The sequence below is a fragment of the Pteropus medius genome, unplaced genomic scaffold, assembly GCF_902729225.1.
Source record: "Pteropus medius unplaced genomic scaffold, Ma_sr-lr_union100, whole genome shotgun sequence".
NCBI lineage: Eukaryota > Metazoa > Chordata > Mammalia > Chiroptera > Pteropodidae > Pteropus > Pteropus medius.
In genome coordinates, this window is record NW_024341894.1 from 3,700,472 (window position 1) to 3,725,296 (window position 24,825).

The 24,825-nt window shown below is 36.8% G+C and overlaps 1 protein-coding gene across 1 annotated transcript in view; it reads right to left on the minus strand.

Moving 5' to 3' along the window:
• TDRD7 (tudor domain containing 7) overlaps nucleotides 1-24,825 on the minus strand; it is a 61,284-nt gene that overhangs the window by 25,755 nt on the left and 10,704 nt on the right. Inside the window, exons 2-8 of the mRNA XM_039857011.1 lie at nucleotides 23,659-23,871; nucleotides 20,869-21,010; nucleotides 19,713-19,926; nucleotides 16,206-16,279; nucleotides 13,562-13,779; nucleotides 4,397-4,983; nucleotides 796-982 (exon numbers count right to left, since the gene is read on the minus strand). Coding sequence (XP_039712945.1) covers nucleotides 796-982; nucleotides 4,397-4,983; nucleotides 13,562-13,779; nucleotides 16,206-16,279; nucleotides 19,713-19,926; nucleotides 20,869-21,010; nucleotides 23,659-23,865 — 1,629 coding nt within the window. The 5' untranslated portion in view covers nucleotides 23,866-23,871. The remainder of the gene's footprint in view (nucleotides 1-795; nucleotides 983-4,396; nucleotides 4,984-13,561; nucleotides 13,780-16,205; nucleotides 16,280-19,712; nucleotides 19,927-20,868; nucleotides 21,011-23,658; nucleotides 23,872-24,825) is intronic.

Genomic DNA, 24,825 nt, shown 5'->3' on the forward strand with positions numbered 1-24,825 from the left:
CAGGGGCTGACGCTGGCACAAAGGACAGGTTTTATTTTTTAATTTTTAAAAATTTATTCTCAATTATAGTTGACATACAATATTATATTAGTTTCAGGAACAGGTTTTATATTATGAAACAGAGGCCAAAGAAACAGAAGTGTATTTCTGTGCTTGCAAAATCTAGACAAAACTGTATCTTGAGGGCAAGAGTTCTAGTTCTGTCTGCACTGAGGGTACGAAGGGGCAAAAGCGCAGAGGCTGACCACCAGGAATGTGGCCAAATCTGGGAGTCTTAGAGCCTGTTGATGGAAGAGACTGGTGAAAGAGCTCTCTGACCTTCCAAAATAACTGAGAGGGCAAGACTCAGAGCACATTTCGAGTCCTGTTTGGGGTTCTCCTTGGCTGACGGTGGAATTGGGGAGAGGAAGAATGTCTTTTACTCTGATCTGTATTGCTTCCCTCACTCCAAAGTACTGACCTTAACCAAAAGCCCACAGAGCTCTGATTAGTATTTATTATATATTCCTGGAGAATGGGAATAAAGGGCTCTTCCTGATTAGGGGTTACAGATACTCCAATGGAGGAGAATTTTTTTTCCTTTTTTTTTTTAACTAAAACTCTAAGATAATATAACTACCACTACTTAAAAGCCGACGGCGTTAATCTTTTGTAGATATTATCTTTTCAACTTCTGAAAAAAACTAAATACAGTTTATTTATCGTATCCTTAGGATACACCATTAGAAGCAACATTTTATTTGAAAATATATGTGCTTGTCTTCATAATGCTATGACAAAGTAAACAGTGCTTGCCTTTATTTTGTTCTCTTCTGTTGAGATGATCTGTGCCCGTAACCAAGCGTCCTCCTCAGCATTTACAGCCAGCAACTGCCCAACTTGCACCGTCTGGACTGGCGTGACCTTAGAGTTCTTACTGTAATACTCCTTCATCTCATCTTCCATTAACTCCTGAGCAGCAGAATAGTCTTTGCCCACATACCTGAATTAGTTAAAGGAAGAGAACGTAAATGAAGTAATGTAGAAGAAGGCAATCTATACGAATTCATTAATATTACTGTTTTTCTACTGCCACCTTTGGTTCCAGTCTCAGACTTGCTTATGTCAGTAGCGAGAATGTGTATTTATCAACATTTATATCTTGATTAAGGAAAATACAATATTGTAGAGCTGATGCAAAAAAGAACACGGTCCAACACACCACAAAACAGCAAATGCTCGACAACTATCCAGCAGCTGGAGAATCTTCAGGAGGATAAGGCTGAGGAAAGACTCCAGGGAAGAGAAGAGAAGAAAACACCATGGAAAATGGAGACACCAATGGAGGCCAGAAAATCAAGAGCTGACTTAAGATTTGACTAAGGTTGCTGTAGATCTTTGCAGATTACTGGAAGAGCATCTAGTTCATAATTTTGCCTTCACTAAGGCTGGGTCTGAACAAAGCTCAAGCTCTGAAAACCAATGAAATTTTACCAGAGAAATATAAAGCCTTACACACACTAAACACAAGTATGTGATAATCCCTCCCCAACTTACTGAACAAATTTAAACACATTACAACAAAATGTTGAGTTCTGACACCCTTAAAAGAGATAACATGTTCTAGGTAATACCTTTTAAATTGTTGCTTTCTGAGAAGTATTTTTTCAGAATTTCTTTTAAATCTCTTTCTACAATTTTCTGCTGTTGACAACTGCAGTCACCTTGTCCCAATTCATGCTATCAAAACATACTATTTCCCTTCTGCCACAAAGAGACTATTTTATTTTTGCCTTTTGGTCCCCAGAGACAATTCCATCAAAGGCCTCCTTCCAGGATGTAAAATCTCGTGAGTCAAGGTTGGCTCCTTTAACAGGAGCTGTCTCAGCCATGGTATGAAGGGTTTTTAGCTAGAAGGCTATGCTGTCAGCCGGCCAGGGAACTGGGGGATATGCCATAAGTACACTGTTCTTTGTACTGTTCTAGTTTTTACCTAGGATCCAAGTAGTCCTATAGAACATTAAGAGATTACTCCTTTAGGAGTGGTTACATGTATTCTTGGTAATTATCTGCAGGGCAAAAGACACCATAGTCAACTTATTTGTTACTAGAGAAAAAAAGTTTTAAAGGGTCCTATACAAAATGGAAAAAAATGCCTCTTTTGAGGTAATGGCTATTTAAAAAACCATTTATTACATGCATATTATTCACTCCAGAAACAGCTGTAGGAATGAATTGAGCTTTACGAATGTTAAAGCACTGCGTGGAATGCAGCTGCATTCTTGGTTCTAAAGTTTCCTGGAAGACCTGTAATTCTGCCCAAGTGCCCATTTCCTGGGACCTGTTGTCTCATGGGACCTGCTGTAGTGCCGCTACAGCCTTGGGAACTCAACTGGCAGAGACCTGGGCTGCAGCTCGTAGTTTGGTAGACTTCCTAGCACAGACTCTTGCCAGGGAGGAGGAAGGTGGTGAGAAGCAGCACAAGATCTGCAGGCAGCTTCTGTCTCTGCAGCAACCGGCAGAAGAGGATAGCTACACAGCTTGGGTGGGGTAGTGGCATACAGTTGGTATGACAATGGGTAGTCGCAAGAATGAGGTCACACATTGTCCCCAAATTACCTGAGCAAGTAGACAAAGAATGAAGGTAGGCCAATTTAGGTATGCCATAAGTATAAAGTTTTATAAAGTTAATTTTTGAGACTGGAGACAAGAGATTCCCACACTTGACCTGAGGATTCTGCTACAGTGCCTCTCTGGACTCTTTATGAGTTATAGGACTAGTTTCCAGAGCCTACTGCCTGCCTGGGTTACAATGTAGGTATAGAACAGGTCTCAGCCAAGCTGGAATTTGTTGTCTTTAGGGCAGTGGGGGATGCCAATGACCTAGGGTCACCCTAAGAGAAGACACTGCCTTTCTGCTGAACATGCACAATGCTGGCTCTGGCATTCAAATTTACACTGGAAAAAGGGATCTAAATAATCTGAGGACCCTGGACCTAATCATCCTTGAATAGACTGGAACCCTCCTATTGAAATCCTCGACTCATCCAGATTCCTGCCAAACCTGTGGTAAGAACATCAGAAATCACATGATTGACCTAGGCTCGTGCTGGGTATTTGGTCTCTGACAACAGGACCAATGACCACTGACTGGTAAGAGATACGGAAGGATCCTGCCAAGGCGGCAGATTTAGATTTTTTTTAAAAAGAATGTCAAATAATAAAAGTTAGCAATGTGCTCAACATCCTTCCTTTACCTAAATTTATTAGTGAACCATAGTGGGTCCCCTAACCCTTAGCAATCTATTTATATCTTCAGGTCATACTGCATCTTAGAATAAAAGCTTTATATGTTTACTACCCCTGTACAAAACAAGCCTTCTCCAAAGTTTCTATACATTCATCTAGTTTGAGCATCCCAAGATACTTAATTCTCATTACATTATCCACTCAGACTTAGTTTGTTCAAATAGAAGAGCTTTGATATTTTTGATCTATTCTTTCATTGAAGGACTTTATTTTTTGCAGTCTTTGGGCATTCCCAGCTCAGCTGACTCTCTGGAGGAGTAACAGGGCAAACCATAAGGACATTTCTGTTGAAGAAGCCTGGATTCGTTCTGTTTCAGCCTTCTCCTGTTTTATCCAGCCACAGTCACACCCTAAGCTAATGCCTTGAGAGATCCAGCTATATCCTGAGTCAGAAACTTCAAACTTCAATATCTTCTATGTATTCTGTATTTTCTCCAAAAGTCCACGTCAAGTATCTGGAGCTAGGCTGTTTTTTGTAATTCCAATTGTCATTAGCCACTTAGACAATGACTCCTCCCAGGCAATGATATTGAAAGGCTCAAAACTGAAGCACCTTTGGGTCCAAGGTCTAATCTGATGTATTACACTCTGAAGGTGGTACTTAGCTATTTCGAATATTAAGAAAGGCCACAGAACCCCAGATTAAATAGTATTAACTACCTAGTGGATGACTTGCTTTTTCTATGGACTAGCTCTTTTGACATATATAGTTACCATTATGTTTTTGATGTAGGTTTTTTCCCATGTTCAGAAAACATTATCATTCCAGTTTTTAAAACTGTTAGTAATTTTTTCTCATAAGTTATATATATTGAACATTTAACAAATATTAAGAATGTATGTAGAGATTAATCGCCATCTACTAGGAGAGACAAATATATTTATATAACCATACGTAGAAGAAATAAAAACTAAGTCTCTTAGGAGATACAAACAAAAACAGTTCTGGCAGTTGGGAGAAATGTGCAAGACATGAAAAAAACAATATTTTTGTACTTCATTATAACTCTATAGAACTTAGAATATATTATTCTTCCTCAACCCCCATGTGAAGAATAGCCAAGTAATAGTACACCAGGGTACTAAAGAATTAGAAAATACAACTTGCCTGATAACCACTTCGTTTGTGTTGCTCAGTTCAACCACCAGTACAGATGGGGATGCCTCAGTTGGAATGATTAAGGGAGGAACTGTTATATTCTCCATAATGGTATCAGCAGTTTCGGCAATGTTCTTTTCTATCTGCAAATATTCTTGTTCAATCATAGATTTGATATCGCAATCGCCATGTGCTTGCCCTGCATCCTTCAGGATTGTGTCAGTGGGCGATGGAAGTTTAGCATAGAGAATGGCCTTCTGGGGATTTCCAGAAATGTAGTCTATGGTGCATACATCAGAAAGCGAGGAAAGATTTTTTAAGGCATCTTCGGGGAATTTCACTTTGTACATGGCCTCAAATGCTTTTGGGAGTGCACTGGCCCAAAGACCACTTGCGTATTTCACTAGCAGCTCTCCAACTCTTTCTTTAAAATCTTCTGGCATAACTGTTGGACACCCTTTTGATGGTGGTATTTGTTTTGGAGCAGGTAGTGGGGATGGAGGCACTTTTTCAACATCCAGTTCACTTCTCAAAAGCTGCTTTCTCTTAGCTGGATAAAGGAGCAAATCTTGACCACCACTGCAAGGTTTTTCCACCTGAAATTTTTAAATAGAGCAAATGAAAATGACTATAAACAACCTGAAAACACATTAATACATTTTAAATTTGAGAGCAACGCTGTTTTACTATTAAACAAAAGAATATCATGAACCACATTTCAGAAATAAATGGAAATAAAATAGTATTAATTTCTCTTGTGAGGTATCTGGACTCCAAACCCTAGGAAATCATGAATGGTTCTGCCCAGTGCACCATACATCTCATTTAGTTCTCCCTGCCAAATTCAAAGCAACAGCATACAAAATTGACTGATTACAAGGTTGAATGAAGCTATGAAAAGGTATCAAAACAGTCAGGAAGAAACCACTGGGAAGAAAGCTAGGAAATATTTAGATAAAACTGAAGTGCTCTCTCTCTTCTTCCTGCAATATCCTGAGAAAACCCTCAGCTTCCCATTATTTAGAAAAAGACACTCCAGAGATAAGGTATCGTTTTTACAACCATTACAACAGAAAGTTAGCTGAAAGTATTGCCCTTCCAATGAACAAGGGAATGAACAAAGTGCCTGGCATTTGTATGTCATCAATTTCTAATTTTATCTGCATAACATTCCTGAGAGGCATGGCAGATTGTCATCTCTATGTAAGAGAAGAAAGAGAAACTTAAGTATGGAACCGTTTTCTCCAAGTTCTAAGACTTTCTAATACTAGACCAGGGATCAGCAAACTACAGGCTCCAGCCCAATGCAGCCTGTTGCCTGTTTTTGCATAGCCCATGAGCTAAGAAATATTTTTAAATGGCTGAAAAACTCAAAAGAATTATTTCATGATGTGAAAATTATATGAAATTCATTGTAAAATTGTTTTTTTTTCTTTTAACACAGCCATACTCATTTGTTTTCTATTGCTTTTGTACTGCAGTAGCAAAGTCAAGTAGTTGTGCATATGGTGACAGCCACATAGCTCTTGGCCTGTAAAGCCTTAAAAATTTATTATCTAGCCCTTTACAAAAAAGTTTCTCAACCTCTGATTAGACTGAAGTTAGTATTTACAGGTTTCTGAAATGTTCCTATTTTGTCAGATCCTGCTTGGCTATTCCTTGGCTTCAATTTAAACCCTTAGGAGAGTATTCCAAACCATTAAAGCCAATAAGAAGTCTTTTCACCCCTCAGAAGAAAAGAATATTAAAATATGCCAAGTGGATAGCTTGTTAGCAAAGAACACTTACTTCATTTACTTCATTTTTAATATAATGCTTAATATACATAATATACATACATACATAAATATGTATGAAGAAGGTATTCTCGTCACCAGAAGTTTAATAGTAAAAAACAAACCAATCAACCAGTCGCATTAACATTTAGATTCCTTTCAGTCTGACTACATATTCTAGATGATCTGTAAGGATGAATATTAATATAAGCATAAAACATTAGGCTTTTCTCCTCATTTTCTTCTGCCAGTGTGTACTGCTTAGGTTTCAAGGGCTAGAGAAAATTTTCTTGCTTAAAAAAAGCATCAATGAAAGAGATAATCTAGTCTGCCTTTAGCATCTGCAGGCATTTCCTATCACCATTGGTGGATTTCTGTGACACTATGGATGGTACAATAAATGACAATCGAAATTTATGTCCCTAATTTTAAGCCTCAGAGGGACACAAATATTCTAAATACTCCTCATATTGCTCACAATGGTTAGTCCGCCTCACTAAAGACTCATGTTTTTAAATCTGGAATCTTAAAATGCCAATCTTCACTATGCTTTAAGGCACTTCACAAAACACAATATAGATTGAGTATCCAGAGAAGGTTTGAGAAACATAATTTAAAAGCAAATGGAAAAATAAAAAGAATTCTATGTGAGTTTTTCACTTTGTCATATAAAATCCCAATCAGTGTAATTTTAGATTTAGACACGGCAGTCCTCCATATCCAAAGCTGAACCTCTGGGCTCATCTTAAAACCCTTCTTCAGTCTTCACCTAGCAACCTCTTCTCAATTTCCGTGGGTCAGTCTTAGTTATCTAAAATAACTCTCACAAGCCCCATGCTCCACATGGCTTCTTCTAACCCAAAAGAGGATAAGAAGGCTTTTTCAGGTTTATGATCCTTTTCTTTCCAATGAGTGAGCGGAGAATATGGGATACTTCAATGTTTGTTTAACAGTCTCCCCAATTCCCAGTCCCAAAGCTTCCATTCCCATCTGGGCTTTAGATGTAATCAGGACCAACGCCTACCAACATTCTTTATCAAACCTCTAAACATGACCTCTGAACATGACCAGCACATTGAGTTCTTCTAACTAGGAATTACTATCTTAGAAGATATGAACATTAGGTCTACTTAATGTGAATTGGTTCAGGGAAAGGGTAGAGTTCCTTTTTTTTTTTTTTTTTTATTCCTGACCTTTATTCCAGAATAATGCTTAAAGAGCATTTGGAATTAGTAAGCTTCCAGGGCTGTGTCTGCAGCATTTAAGTCAAGCTCTGTCAGCTTATAAAGTAGATTTTTGATCAACAAGCCTGAGTTTATCCAAAGTCCAAACAACAGCCAAGCAATCATATGAACTAGAAGATTTCTTCCTTTAGCAGTTTTTTTATTTTTTTTTTATTTAAAGTAGACACACCCCCATCCCCAAATGACTAGTTCCTTGAATTGTAGGCACTTTCCAATGTGCTTCTTCTTGATCTCAAGAGGCTGGTTATGTGCTTAAATTCTACTTTGTTCTCCAGTGATCTGGCCTCTTTAAATCAAATTAGCATTTACTAAATATACGCCTGACTTTTAGGAACTGAAACTGACACTAACTGAAGTTGATCTGGATGTCTTCCAACACATTAGGCAAATACTCATGGATAAGTTTAGTGATATGGAAAATATACGTGATCCACATACTTCATTAACCTAATCCTTGGAGAATGAACGAAAGGTTACTTCAATTCAAAGGAAAAAATCATGACACTCATTTAGAGTTAAAAATGCAACTTAAATGTAATGTTTTTTCAACAAACTTTTGTTTTAAAATTTTTTATATGAATGAAATCTGCTTTTCCTAGGCATTCTACTGTGATCATCATCTTTCTTCCATAAAATGTGTCTTTGACTCTTTTAAATTTTCTGGTAAATGGGCTTAGGAAAGAAACCTACTACTATATCTGTCCCCAGCCTGTGAGAATCTCCCCAAAGGTAAGGAATTGCTATAATATGGGTTACAGCAAGGTGTCCATTCTTCACTATGCTCTACTGCATATGACCAGATTTACAAGTTGATCTCCTGTCTCATCCCCCAAGGTAGAACAGCTATCTTCTGGTCTTTGGAAATGACCAATGTAAGTCAACGGCTACTTGAAACATGGCTTTTATTTTTCCTTCCTGTGATAATCAGCTAATAATTTCAGTTGGATCTCTCAAGAAGGTACTTTTACAGCTTCTAGTTCTTTTAGTCTACTGGATTCAGGTATAAACCTGAGGAGGGGATCAGGTCTCCTGTTCTGTAGAAGACTCAGGATCAAAATCCTGCCCTTTTCCTCTAGATTTTCTTTGATTTATGGTTCTATTTTTTCTTTGGTTTTGGATGTCCACCTCCAAAAATCAACAGTCCATTGATTGGCATGACCTGGAATCCCATATATTTACTATGTATGGACCCTAACCTCCACCTCACAATAGGAAAGACAGGTAGGTAACATAAAAGATTAACTCCTTATACCACAGAGTTCAAGCCATCTCCTTTGACAATCATCAGAAGATTCTGGTATCTAATACACCTTACACTGTCTATCCCCACAAGTTCACTACATTTAGCTTGATTTCTGCCTCATCTGGAATCACAACTTGAACAAGATACCTCTCTCACACCTCTCTGGGTTTCTGTAAGTTTGGAGTAGACAGATTAGGTTTGGTAGATGTGAGATCCAAGGACTTAAAACATCAACTTCTTCAGGAACTCTATATGTTCACACGAATAAAACTCTTCATCCTACATGCCTAGAAACTTTCTTCTCCTTAATTCTAAGAGGTCTTAACTTCTTCCTTTCTAATTTACCTGTGCTGCAAACTTAAAGTTCTTGAAGACAAACTCCTTCAAGTCTATGAAGGCTGACCTGTTAACTCTGCAGCATGGGCCACTGAAGTAAACTTACTGTCCCTTATAGAACTAGAATTTTCTTTGGGATTCTATAACAGAATTGGTATTGTCCAATTAAATCGTAATTTCCAAAGCAGTTGTACAGGTCTCATTGAGCCGGGTTCATTTCCATTGGCTAGTGGTTCTTTGTGTTGAAGCTTGAAATTAAGTTCTAAATTCCATTTTATCTGGTCACCACCCAATACAGACTGGAGATAGAACAGCCTCTCTGCAGTTCACTGAGGCTAGTGATGCAAGCCCAAGATAGTCACAAAGGGTTGTACTTTCTGTTTAAGAAAGTACAACTGTTTGTGGCATGTTCAGCAGAGATTTAATCAAAGGTAAAGGTAAAGTTACCTTGTAGAGGATAACTCCTGTTTACAAACCGTCTACCCAGAGAAACTCTTTCTCTACTATCTTAGATGAGTAGTTTCATAGACTCTATATATTTCAAGGTTCATACTCTTTCACACCCACCCCTTTTGCTAGTAAGAACTTTTTGTTGATGTTGACTGCAACTACTCATATTAGGATAAACTTCAAGTTGTTTTCTTTCCACATGGCCCAAGGTTAAGCACTTGCTCACAGGTTCCTCCAGAAAGACAAGGGAGTCTTCTCCTGGTTATGTGTGCACAGCTTTTGGGAATGATCTTGGCTGCCATCTGTGGCTTTTACTGTGCATTCTAGGCTAAGCTGGTACTCTAGGTATGCTCTCATTACCTTTGGTTGGCAGTGGGTGGGGGTGATCTGTTCTTTTAAGATGACAGAAACTCACTTCATCCTGAAGTTTCAATTCCTTTGATTTCAGTCATTCACTGCTCCTTTTTTTTTTTCAATTTAAACTTTTGTTCTTCCCTCTTTAGCTTTTCCTTTGTTTTCACTGAGATAAGTTCCTTTACAGAGCTTCCTGGGCACGTCTCTGGTTTACCAGTGAGTTTTAACCTGCTTTAATTCAAGCTGGGCTGCCCCTCAAAAAATAACAGCTGCCTTTTCTGAAACATCCGTCATGTTTCTAACACTGTACTGGAAGCTGCTTTTTATCATTGGTCTCATTTAATTCTAACAACCCTATGAGATGGGTAGAAATCGTCACATTTTAGAGCAGAGTAAGGCCCTGAGAAGATGATTTGTATGCTGAAATTAACATAGCTAAGAAATGGCAGGGCAAAATTCTAACTGCAAAGCCCAACTTTTTCTACTGCACTATAGAGCCCTCTGAGTAGTTTCTCTGTTTTAAGTTCCAGAAGAACAACATCACATTACTCCTCAACTTCTCTATTCTGATTTTGCCATCATGCTATTCTATCTTTCTCCTATGCAGATGTTCACTGAAATTAAATTTAAAAACTGTTCCAATGTGTTCACTGCACATTTCTTTTTATTAGTGAAAAATTAGAAAAAAAATTAGATTCCAATTAGATATTACGGCTATACTTTCAAATCTTTCATTTTTCTCTGCTGTTTCTGCTGGCATTGCTATACAGATTGTATCCATACCATTTAGTCTGAGGATACATCACTGCTGTTTGATTTATTTTCACTTCCTTAGAAATCCAACACCAAGAAGTGTTGCTGTCTTCTCCGGAGACCCAACGGGAACTGTTACTTAGATACCAGTATTCGTGGCTTATAGGCTTACCCTCTTGGGCTGTCTTTCCAAGACAGCTTCTGCACAATTTCCATTCCCCTCACAGGTTGCCTAAAAAGATTACTATGAAACTGGTTCATCTTTGTTAATATGACTTTATATTCTCTTTAGCTTTCAGAAATTTCAGTCCACATTTTGTTGTCAAAGAAATCAGAATGGGTAAGAACAACAGATTCAAGGCATCCTTCTGTCTGCATCCAAATGTTAGCCAGTGTCCTTGTGAAGTGGCTTACAGCATAAAGCTGATTAGAACCTCTATGAAGGTAAAATTTCAGAGCTGCTAGTTTGTCCCTGAAGCTGATGCTGCCCATTCTGATATTCAAATGGAAATCCCTACAAGTGGTTTTCTGTAGGTGGCAGGATGATGAGTAATTCTTATTTCTTTTATTATTTTATTTTTCAATCATTTTTAAATAGGACGTTTTATATGATTGCGGGGAAGCACTTTTTTTTTTTTAAAGGAATACACTGTACCTAGATTTCTTCAGTTATACAACAAGCCATTTAGAGAGATACACATTACCAAGTCTTTCTTTTCTTACCCTAAATTTTCTGTACTGTGTTAGAGATTGTCTGACCTTGCTTATAGTAGCATCAGCCTAAGTATGCTATCAGTGTTTCTGCTTTTCAGTAAGGCGAAAAGCAAGAAGTCAGAACAAAAGGAAAATAACCACGGCGTAACTCTTTAAGACCGGGTAAAAATAACTACGGTGCAACTGTTTAAAACTGTTTACCAATAGGCTGTTAAAAAAATTCAGACGTTAAAATATTTTTTGAAAAATATCAGTAGACATTGGTGGTTTTTGGCATCCTAGACACAAATGTTCATACCTAACAATTTATAGTGATTGCATTTAAACATTTCTACTTAAAGAGACACAGTATACAGACAAAAAAGGTATATTATATTTCTGCTTTACGTTCCACCCTCACTGCTGGACAGAAAATAATCATGCAACAAAGATGAAGTTGAGTGCTGAAAAAAGCAACCAAAAAATAAAGTCAGTTGTTTCAGCACCTGAAATTTAGTAGGAAACCACTCATTTTAGGTAAAGTTTTAACATCGAAGTGATACTCTCTCACCTATAATCCTACTAAGAGAAATTGAAAAGTTTCCCCAAAAGCCATAAATTAAGCCATACAAATAGTAATTATCATGGAGTATATATATATAAAAAAGTAACCAGAAACATAATACATTAAGAACCTGTGAAGTTGATTTTTAAAATTTTACTCCAAAGATATCTTATTTGTTAAAGCTTAATGAGTTATGTGTATTTTGATGATAAAAAAAAAAGGCTCTAAGTTTGTTGAAGGCATGTTATAAGTTCATGATGCCTATGGATTTAAAAAGTAAAACCAAATGCATTCCAAGAAAGAGCTCTAGCCCCTGAACCTTCAAATCGAGCATCCTTGAAAAAACCTCAAAAGTCCCTTCCATATTAGGATGTCTGAGGGGGTAGGTACATCAATGCTGCTGAAACTGCATCCAGAAAATTCTTCCCAGAAAGGAGTAAAAATGAAATGACTGAATAGTAACCTCGGGAATTCCTATTATACTAATAAATCCCCCATTCCACATAAATTGGGGGTAATATTCTTATGATCATTAAACATTCTTGCCTTTCAAGTAGGGGACAGCCGCATTTTCAGAATTTGGTATTTATTCTGGTTCGCACTGCATATTCTAACACATCACATTGCCCTACTGTGTTCTTAGCACTTAAGGCAGTGACTGGTACCTGCAGGTGCACAGTAAAGGTGTATGAACACACAGGATGAATGAGCGAGTGAATGACTCTAATGCATGGGACTTGAGTGGGTGTCAGCGGCCTAGAGGAAAAAGTGGTTACAAAAATATATGCCGTTTTTAGGCCAGGTGCTTATAAAGAGGGAGTGGATGACATTTTGCCCAACAGAGTTTGGCCAAAATATATATTAAATTAAAGAAATGAGGGCCCTCTAATGAACACTGATCATTATGCATATTTAATTTTAGGAGCTTAGAATCACCAAGTAGTTGCTATTGCTACCATTTAAAATAGTTACATTGTTGAATATATTCTATGTAAATAAAACATTAAGAAACATTGAAAAGTTATTTTAAGAATCTAGTCGTTTCTATCTCTGGCTGAACTAAAATTTCTAATAAACTATTCTGGTCCCTCATTTTATTATAATAAACTCTCAAGTAGGAAGAGGTATGAAAATTAATTTCAGCTCACTTTTATTTTTCTCCAAAGAAGTTTGTAAACATTTTAAGTCTGAAACCTACATTAATTTTAAAATAAAAATAAGTTAGTCTATAAATTATTAAAACAACTAAAGTATAACTAAATATATGTATTTAGTTATATATTTATATATTTAGTTATATATTAGTTATATTAGTAGTATAATATATAACAAAATAACTGCAATTTGTTCAGCTGAATGTCTTTAAAAATACTCAGGAACAAGCATATAAAATTTGAGGCTAACAAAAAAAGATTTATTACCAGTAAGTTCGTTATTAAAATGGGTAAGCTATTAGTATCTATTAGAAGAAGTTCAATACAAAATGGTATACATATTATGACATATTAAATGCATTTTAAAAATAATTTAAAACAAAATATATAATAACGGCAATTATAACACACGCAGCTCTTAACCTTTGACATACTTCTTTCATAAATAAGAACCTATATGTGTTAATATTAGAGATAAAGATTAATGAAGCAATATTAGGTAAAGTGCTTCATGCTCCCTGGATAAAAGATGATATGACTAATAACTCAAAATCTGAAAGCAGGGCGGGGAGGAGGCATCAGGAAAGAGAAACAAGGAGAAACATACCGTGCATATATGAGGCCAGTGCTCAAATTGTTGTAAAATTTCTTGATTAAGTTCTTCTTTATATAACTCTTTGTAAAAATGTGGAAGCTTAGATATCCAAATGCCATTGTTATGCTTGTTTAGTATTTCCTTTATGCGGTTTTGAACCTCATCCATTTTATAAGTGTAAGAGGCAGGAGGCGTGACATTTGGTTTTTCAACAGTCTGATTTAAATTATCTTTAAATTAAAAAAATGATAGAATTAACCAAAATGCTTAACAATTTAGATTATCCCCATTACTTAATATTTGTGTCATCAGTCTTTGTTATACTTCAGGCTCGTGAGGGGTCAAGGGATTTAGAAGGAAACAGGATTAGGTAAAGTAGGACCAAGACAACCTCATTCCAAGTTTTAATCCTAACATAACCAGCAGAGTCAACAGCCACCCACAGAGGAGACCTGGCCCCTTTATTTTGCAAGGGTGCTTCATGGTTTAATTTAAATAGAATAATCTTGCTTTGTAAAGAATAATGAAATGTATTATTCAACTGATCATCTTCTAACTGCAAGAAAGGTTAAATTTTAGATGATAAAAAATTGTCCAGGTTTTAGGATATAATTAATTTCTCTTATATTAGTGAGAAAAATAGTTAAGCGGTACACAGAAGTTCAAAAAATTATCTACCTACAATAATCATCCTAGCCTCAGTTTATAAACATAAAGGTTTGAAGCCCACAGGTTACTATTAATGACTTGGTTTTTTTCCCCCATTCAAATAATTTATCTTTTATGAGTGAATATTTATAAAGCGTTGATCAGTTCTCTTACTCACATTTACTTTTTATTTAAAACTTTGAATGCCTAAGTTAGCATCATCAGAGTGTTCAGTGTAGCTGACAGTTTGGTATTTTAAGAACTATGAAATTCATTCCAAATCTCTTCTCAATTTCACTGGTATACAGATCAGAGTACATTAAAAATTACCAACCATAAACAAAATATTTTCATATTTTAATCATATAGGATTTTTACTGGGATTCAACAATTTTTATTTTATTTTAAACTGCCTGGTATTGACACACAGGCTGGTTTGGGGACACTGGCCTCTGAATAGGCCAGGAAGTCAAAGGGGGAGCTGTTCCTTGGAATGGCTGGATGCTGACTCTGCTTTACCCACCACAAGGCCTGAGACATGACCTTGATGAGACTTAGTTTGGCACAGCAAACAGAGGGCCTGAGATGTCCATATATGTCTCCTATTAAAGGCAGACCTAATTTATTTAAGTTCTTCCCAAATAATGATATAAAAGGACCAGGAGGAAGAAAAAGATGAGTTTCTCAGAACTGGCCAGGCCCCACATTTAAAGAGTGTCAATAGCTGATGCACAGTTGGAGTCTTTGCAACTGGACCTGCCCCGTGGGGCCACTGGAGTCACCTGAACTTCTGTACCTTTTGTTAAACAAAGCAAGGAAGTAATCTAGGCTGCCAGCAGGTAGAGAGGTTGTGTATAAGTGTGCACCTACAGAGATAATTATACCCTTTGTCACTCTCTCACTCATTAGAGGTTAAGATTTAAAATACATAAATATGAGACTTAAACTCATAAAATCCTTTCAGATACTCCACCATTTAAAATCTGGGAATCCATAATGTGTGCAGTGACCACTAGTATCTAAATATGGATATAAATGATTCCTCGAGTTGTAAATTTGAAAGGGCTGTTAAGAAAACAATGGTGCATATCAGCTACCAGGTGAATCACGATTCTCCTGAAACAAGTCCTTTTTGTTCTGCTGAAAAAATTTATTCTAATTTGAAAAGATTTACAACTTCTAAAGGGTATACAACTTTACTCAGTAGTCATGTATCAGAAATGCATATGTAAAAGTAATTGATATAAACAAAACCATATTGTTCAATAAATTTCTATAAGAAATAATATAGATGTGTTCTTAACACATCTATATTATTAATATGGAAAAAGATGATTTCAGCTCAGTAAGAACCACACTGAAAGCAGCAAATCATTTCAAATCACGTTTCAATTTCATGAAACTTAATTACGAATTCTGAAAGCACTGTGTCCCTCAGGTGGGTCTCTAAGCGGGGATTTACACTTTAGTTGAAGGAGACAAGATGAGGAGTGGGTGCATTTCTAATCTTCAGGTTCTTTGACTTTATTATGTCTCCAACTGTTTTCTTAACAGCGTTTTGGATTTTATAATCCGAGGAATCATTTATATTCATATTTAAATGATTACTGGTCACCGCATACAGTTTAGGGTCTCGGCTTTTAAGTGGTAGAGTTTCTAAAATTATTTTTTACCATTTTAGGTCCCATATTTATGTACTTTAAATCTTTAACCTCTAATGAGTGATAGGGTGACAAGGGACACAAGTATTTTTGCAGGTGACATGTGGAAATGAAACAGAATGGGTCTGGTGTGAGAAAGGCCTCAAGTCAGAATAATAATATGTTTGGAGGTATTATTTTCTCTTTAGATCATTTCAATACATAACTTTAAAAAATTAGGGAAGAGAGGAGGAAAGATATATTCCAAGAAAGAGAAGGTGAGAGGAAATGTCAAAGCCACCACTGGATATTTTTCTTGAGGCTCTGAAGCTTCAGAAGCCAAAATGTATATGTTTTAGAAAACATACCACTAGTTTCCTTAGTACAGGTTCTTGAGGGATGCATCTGAAGAGGTGGTGGAAGGGATGCCTTTGGGCTAAACCTAAGGTATAAAAAAAAAAAAAGTAAATTAAAATTCAAATAGCAAAGTCAATACAAGTTTTAAACACTATACTTTTTATTTAAATTCTCTGTGCCATTGAACAGCAAAATAAGTCATTACAGTATTTCAACATGAGCAAAAATGAAAATACACCTGGAATCAGCTTGCATGATTCATATTCACCCAGAGAAAAATGTATTAATGCTAAATTTAAACTAGGACTTTAAAAGAACTTGGAAATCAGAGTTCCAATTAATCGCCTTTAAGGAACAAACAATACAAAATTAAGAAATCTATGTAAAGAGTAAGCAGTTCACAGAACGACTATTTTGGAATATAACTAAAAAATGAAGGACGTGCGTCATCAGATACCGAATGTATTATAAGTTACAACATTTAAAATAGTTGGATAGATAAGTAAAATGGTAGAGAGCTTAAAAACATATGATAAAAGTGACATTTCAAACCAGAGAGGGGACTGCGCCAATAACTACTCAAAAAAATAAATATAGATTCCCCACCTGAAACACTCACTAAAGTAATTTTTATATGAATTATACTGAATATATAGACTTCTTCCAAATATGAGGACAAAGAAATAAACCATGCACACGTACACACAATCATTTGTGTTTGTGTCTGTCTCCCTCATTAGCCTCCAAGTGTCTTAATTACCTGTGTTCCTAGTGCCTAGGGCAGTGCTTGTTACATGCAAGGGAGAGGGAATGTTGAAGAATGAATAGAATAGTATAGAATTCGTGGCTGAAAGTTTTTTCCTTCTAGAAAAACATGCTATTTTCTCCCTCCAAAGTTGTGACCGAGAAATCTACTGTCATTAAAACTGGTATCCTCCTATAAGTAATGTGTCATTTCTCTCCAGCTGTTTTCAAGATTTTTCTCTTTGTCTTAGTTTTCAGAAGTTTAATGATGAGGTGTGTTGGTGTGGGTTTCTTTAGTTCATCCAATTCGGGATTATCTAAGCTTCTTAAATCTGTAGGTTTATGTCCTTAGCCAAATTTGAGAAGTTTTCAGCCATTATGACTTCAAATACTATATAGTATCAAGACTTTGATACTATAAATGTTACATCTTAATTTTCTCACAGATCACTATGGCTCTACTAGTTTTTTTCCCCATGGGCCCTTCATGCTCTGCTAGCTCTTTTTCAGTTTTGGCTTGGTTTGATTTTTTGAAGTCTGTTTACCTGCTGTTCAGATTAGGTAAATTCTATTGTTCTACTTCAAGTTTACAGATTCTCTCTCTGCTCATATTCACTTTGCTACTGAGCTCATCCAGTGCATTTTTTATTTTGGTGTATTTCTCAGTATTATAGTTTCCATTTGTTTTTTTCCCTATGTTTTAGTTCTTTGGTAAATTTTCTATTTTTTTCATTTTTAAAAAAATCTTTGCAATTGATCATGAAAGCATTTTTATGACAGCTGCCTTAAAATCTTTGTCAGATAATTCCAACATCTAATTCATCTTGGTATTGGTGTTTGTTGATTGTCTTTTCTTACTCAAGTTGTCATTTTCCTGGTTCTTAGTATCACGAGTGATTTCCTTTTGGTATCCTAGACATTAGGACTTATGTTAGGACACTGTGGATCCTATTTAAATGTCCTAGTTTAGTAGGCAATTACCCTGTTCAGGTTTAGCACATAGCTTCTGGCTTACTTTTGTATGCTGTGGTTCCATTGATAATTTAGTATTCAGGGTCCTTATGGTACTATTCTGGTCTGGTATATTCACCTGTTGCTGCTGGGCTTCTGCTTGATCTCTATAGAAGCTGCTCACGAGAGCAAAATACACTTCCTTGGGCCTGGTGCTGCTAAGTGGGAGGGGTAGAAGCGCACTAGGCTGTTGGTCAGAGAGCACCATCTTGGGTCCACTATTTAGGCTGCTGGCAGAGCCCTCCACTTGGTCACTGCTGATGCTACCTGCAGAGATGGAACGCACTTACCTGGGCCAACCAGTCCCAATAGGTGAGGAGTAGGAGGCCCCAGATTGTAGGGGGGAGAATACTCCCCTGGGCTCACAACCTAGGATGCCTGATTTTGCTATAATTTTATAGATTTGGTTCAAAATTGGATTTTTAAGTTTAGGCATGCAACTAGAGGAGACAATCGTACCTCAGTCACAAAATGCAGTGGTCCCCAAACTTTTTGGCACCAAAGACTGGTGATCCTATGGGAACATAATGCCTGATGATCTGAGGTGGAGCTGAGGTGGTGATTCTAGCACTGAGAAACTGCTGCAAATACAAATGAAGCTTCTCTTGCTCACCAGCCGCTCACCTCCTGCTGTGCAGTCTGGTTCCTGATATACTGGACTAATGTTTTAGGTCATATTTTCTAGACCTTATCAAAATTATAATAATCACAAACAACATTAAATATATACCATTATGGCAAATATTTGGCATTTCTAAAAATATCAAGATATAAAAAATTAATACCCTTTTGCCTAACTTAAAAAAATTAATTCTTTCCAAATATTCCAGTATTGGGTAGGTTCCATGTTGTGGAGGGGACTAGAGAAACTATCTTTTACACAAATGGAATTTTTGAACACTAAATTAAAGAGATTTGATATAGCAAAATTTGTTTCGTAAAGGCACAGATAGATGGAAAAATGTGATACTCATTCATCTATATCAGGACTTGGCAAATTTTTTCTGTGAAGGGTTCAATAATTCATATTTTAGGCTTCCCAGGCTGTATTGTCTCTGCACTGCTATTCAACTCTGCAGTTATGCAAAAGCAACCACAGACAACATAGAAAGGAATGTGGCTGTGTTCCTATGAAATTTTATTTACAGAAAACAAGCAATAAGCTAGATTTGGTCCATGAGTAGTAGTTTGCTGACCTGAGTTACCATAAAATTTAGGGCCAGAAAGAAAACTTGAGACCTCCTAGCTAACATTTTTGTTGAACAAATGAGGACACCACAGCTTCATAAGATGAAATAATTTCACTAATTTCATCTGACTAGCGAATGGCAGCATCTAAACTAAGACTTTAAGGTTGTGTTATTACTGCCAGTCTGGTATTCTGATGCATATATGTATTATGCTACTATATGATTATGGACACAATTATTGGAGTACAGTGTAGTACACAAACTAATCAGATTTTACTTAAAACTTCAGAAAAAGTTGAAGTTATGTTGAAATTACATATTAGGACAGCTTTTAAAATGAATTTCACAAGGAGAGATTACCAAAAATGTGGAGAAAATATAAAATGGAGCTATTCAGAGAATGACACTCATGCAGCCAGGAAAAGTGAACTTACTAGTAATGATGCATTTCTCTACTACATATGAAGTTACATTATACAAAACAAAGTATTTCCTTCTTACCCTAAATATGCATTTTTAATGTTTATTATCCTAGGTTCACCAAATGTCTCCTTGTAGACAAAGCACAAATACCTGCTGCTGGCAGACATGGCCACGTGCCTCTGCACTGGCACATCTCTGAACGTGTCACCTCCGACAGTTGCGTGCAACGTGTAAGGCGGCATTTCAGCAGCGGACTTAACTCCAAGAGAGTTTCCTTTGTCTCTTAACAGTGTTGGACTGGGTTTTTTGCTGATAGAAAAATCCGAAGAAAATCCTGGTTGTCTGAGGGTTGCTTTTGGTTTTCCTATGAAGTTAGGCACACAGAATGGAATCGATTAGCTTACCCAAACTCAAACTTCATGTCACTCCCCTGTCCATATGTTTTCTGAGAGACTCCATTCTCAGAACAGTGTATAAGAAAATGAGGAAGTTGCCACTGGTCAGCAGAAAGAGTAAACTAGTGAGTACTTAGCAGATATTAAAAGCCTTATTTAAAATGTGGTTTCATCTACTAGACTATCAGTTATTTCCCTCTACTCACCAACTAACATGTCAATGGCAGCTACCTCATGGTCTTACAAATGTGGCACACTCAGCCACATCCCTGTCTCTCAATTTAAACTCTTCCCATCATTTGAGGTCTGGGTTCAAATCTCCTTTTCGCTATAAAGACTTCCATTGCCATTTTCGCTCACGATTGCTCCCTTACCTAAAATGCTCATTGTGGCATTTAGGCATCTATTCTATTATATTACCATTGAACTATTTCTTGAGAATTTAGTTTTAGAACTGATTATAAGCTCCTTGAGATAAATGTTCAGTAAACACAGGCTGAATTCCCTATATGACACCTTTGTGTACTATATCATTCATGTTTTTCTGAAAATAGAGGATTTGTACTAAAAGACAGGATTTGCAAAATAAGACATTAAATCATAGGTTCTTGGTTCATTTAACATTCTGGATGAGGCTTTCCCTCAAATAACCTAAAAGAATAAAACCATACTTTGTCATAAGCTTAATTAAAATCTACTCTTACTTCATACAGAGAGATTACTGCATTTAGTAAGTCATGCTCATCATAGTCACTTAATTTCAAATGGAAATATAGCTTCAGGATTTTGCCCTTGACATACGAATGGCAACAAATATGTGTTTATCATAAATGCAAGTAATCTTTCCATAATTTCATACATCAGTGTATTCATAGACAGACTTAAAAGTTTTAGCACATGAAAAAAACTACCTTCTAGAAAAAATGGCATGGTCTTCTTTACTCTCATCTGACAATTAACTTGCCGCCCAGTTTTCCTTTTAGAACTCCTCTGACGAGCCACAAGCTGAGCAATTCTTGCAGTTTCCATGCAGGCCACGGCATAGCAGGTAACCTATTCATGAGAGGCAAAGTGAGAGGAGAAACATCACTCATATTCACTGGTGCCTAGAGGCCAATTTTTTATTTCTTTTCTTTTTTATTATTATTATTTATTATTATTTATGCCTACAGCACCTGGCATTCCTAGGTAGTCTCTCATCCAAATACTAACCAGGCCCGACCCTGCTTAGCTGCCGAGATCAGACATTGGGCTTGTTCAGGGTGGCATGGCCATAGACCATGGACTGTGGCTCCACTGGGGTGTGAACCCAGGACCTTCTGCGTGTAAAGCAGACGTGCTAACCTCTACACTATGGAACCACGTCCTAGAGGCCAATTTTTTAAATTAGTGAGTTTACATGTCTCAAATTAGGCTGTATGCAAATATTCATGTCTCTCTTCCGTTCGAGCAAAATTATACTCTCTATAAGAAAAATCAAGTACAGTGTAGCACACTGAATAATCTTTCCTCAAATTGAAAATTTAATTTATTCCTTAAAAAGATATTTATTAAACATCTACAGTGTGCTAGGTACTACAGGATTAATAAATGAACCAAAAGAAACCTGTGATCTGCACATATTATCTCATATGATCTGTGAGATATATTTTATTCCATTGTATACAATGGGAAAACATAGGCTCAGGAAAATTAAGCAACCTTCCCAAGTCACACAACTAGGCTATCTCCCTGAATCCAAAGAATGTACACATAACTGCTATGTTGTGTTACCTTTCAGAGACTACTAAATCCTAGTCTTGCCACTGCACATTAGCTGGGTGACTTAGAGCAAAGCAGTTCACCTCCATAGTCTCAGTATTTGCAGCAGTAAAATAGAGTTTTACAGGGCTTAGATCTAAATAGGGTTTTATAGGGCTTAGATCTGGGGTTTTCAAACTGTTTGATGGAGCCATAGGATTCCATGGAGGTGCCTCAGGGCCTCACGGTGGCGAGGGTGTGCAAGCTAGGGAGGGCAGGCAGAGGTCCTGGACCCTCTGCACCTGCTTAAAACATAGCAGCTCAGCTTTATATATATATTTTTTAAAAAACTGGTGTGACATATAGAATATTTGAAAAAAATATCTGAAGAAAGAATGTAGACTATTGGGACTAGATGATCTCTGAAGCCCCATCTAGTGTGAAAGTCTTTGATTCTAAGCTGAAATCAAGAATAGGAAAGCAGTGAAGCTTTACACTATGAGCCAAAACATGGTCCTGCTCATTGGCCCAGTACATCTAGTCCTGAAAATATGTTACAGGAATATGATTCGAAAGAAGAAAAAGTTAAATATTCAAATACGTGCAGTAGGGGCTATTCTAATAGTCAAAACTTGGAAACATTAAAAATGTCCCAAATAGAGAAATAAGAGTAAACTATAGTTTAGTAACCATATGAAGCACTACTAATTTATTAATTCATTCAGATATTTGATCATTCATATATTCAACACATATTTATCAAGTACCAACTATTAGGAATGAAAAAACAATCTCTCATTAAGAAACTTACGAAGGAAAAAGAGAGACAAAGAGACTAAATAGAAAACATTAAGTCAAATATTTATTGAATATATGGTGTCAAGTAGACGGAAAGGAAGGCTTAAATCTCTCTGGGAGAATCAGGAACATGGAAGAAAGCTTTATTCATATAATATCTAATTTATACCTTCTCCTTATAAAAATCATTATAGCTCAGGTGGACCTCCCCTTGACCACTCTGCCGATCCCGCGCCCCTTTTTCCTCCTCCGCCTACCGCTTCCCATGCCCACTGCAAACAGAGCAACAAGTACTACAAGTTGTGGTGAGAAATGTTCCATACCAGTCCTATGTATTTACATATATAGAAATGCACCCAGAAAAATGAACTATTTTGGGGGGGTGGGTGCTTTTGCTTGTCTTTTGGGTGGTGGTTTGTCCATCTCTCTCATACTGTACACTGGGCAGATACTGAGGGTGAAACTGCTGGGTCACAGAGTACATACAATAAAAAATTTACTTGCTACCACCAAATTGCCCATGTTATACCTAAAATATTCTTCAAGAGAATATGGATATGAATATATAGGATCATTCCAAAAAAATTAGAGGATTTAAAATTGTAGAGTAATACGATCATATGAGTGTGAAGACAAGAATAGGCTAGAGAGAGAAAGGACTGCAGATGGGGAGAATGGTAGGGGGGCCTTGTAATAAACAAAGTGCTTACTGATTGATTAGGGTCCAGAGAGTAGGAAGAGATATGAGTGAAGTCAAATGACAGAATTTAAAAGTGTCTATTAGCTTTGGTAATCAAGGAGTCATTAGCGACCTGGGTGAAAAATGGTTGCAGTAGGTTCATAATGGGTGGGCGTGACGTTTAAGCAGTTAGAATCTCTAGCTGTTATTTTGTTTGGATGCTGAGGCTGGGTAAACTTTAATTTTAAAATTTCTTATTTGATGTGGTTAAAACCTTATTTTTACAATGGAAAGAATTTGAGGGGTTAACCAAAGTAATCAGAATCTAGGCTGTGCTCGGATGCTGTTTTCTCTATTACTACTAATGCCAAACCACTTAGCTAGTACTTTTCACTTTGACTTCTCTCCGTTATGAAATTGGAAGAGCCAAATGGGCAATTAAAAATTGGTTTGACTCTTCTGACATGCACAATTACCTCCTTACCTCTCCGGAACGACTGGTGTCTATCCTGACAACTGCCGGCACACTTCTCAGATAGGCTTCTAGTGTAGGATACCCTAACTGTTTGAATGGGATCCAGTCCCCAGTCAAGGATCTGTACTCTCCTTGGAGCCGTGGTAATGCTATTCCGTTCTTATGAGACTGCAGAACAGCTCGTAGCATTTTTGAAACTAGATCTGCTTCCAGCATCTTTACCTGTAAGAGAACAGTACAAGGTTACTATGATATGACTCATTAGTCTGTGTATTCGAATTGATTTTCAGAGTTTATACTTGTTCGATCATTCCATAAATTGTTGCTGACTACTTTCTGTGCTATTACAATACAGGAAAATAGCTGCTACAATAGAGAAAAGCAGAGAACATAGGGGAAGTCAGAAATCACAAAGACTAGCTTGGGGAGGGAAGGTATCACAGACTTTCCCAGGTGAGGGAAGGCCCAAATCAAGTCCTGAAGGACAAGAAGGAATCCATCAGGCAAGGAGGAAGAGGGTGTGTACTGGGGGTAGGGATGGGGAGTGGTACTAGCCCCAAGTAAAGAGAACAGAAAGTGCTTCAGAAAGTACAAAAGGCACAGAGGTGAGAGAGAAGTACCTGGTTGGTTCTGAGAATTCCAGGCAGTTAAGTGGCTAGACGTGATTGAACAAAGACTCCAAGCTGAGGGCTAAAAGATGGGGATAGAAGAGATGGAAAGAGGCAGGCCCAGGAAAGACTACTATACTATGTTAATGTTTGCTTTTTTTTGTCAAAAGTAATGTTTGCTTTTTTGTCAAAAGTAATGTTTTTTTGAGAAAAAAAGAGAGCGAATTATACCAAAAGTAAGTAGAAGGAAGGAAATAATAAATATGAGAGCAAAATAAACATAGAAATGATAAAACAAATCAGTAATAAAATAGGAAAAAATTAGAGGAAAAATAACGAAAACAAAACTAGTTTTTTGAAAACATCAATAAAATTAATAAACTTCCAGGTAGATTAATCGAGAAAAAAAGGAGACACAAATTACCATTAATGGGATTGAAAAAGGGGCCACACATTCCAACTTTCTCAAAAAGAAATAGATAACCTTAATATCCCTATATCTATTAGAGAAATTGAATTTGTAGTTTAAAATCTTCACACAAAGAAAATTCAAAGCCCAGATGGATTC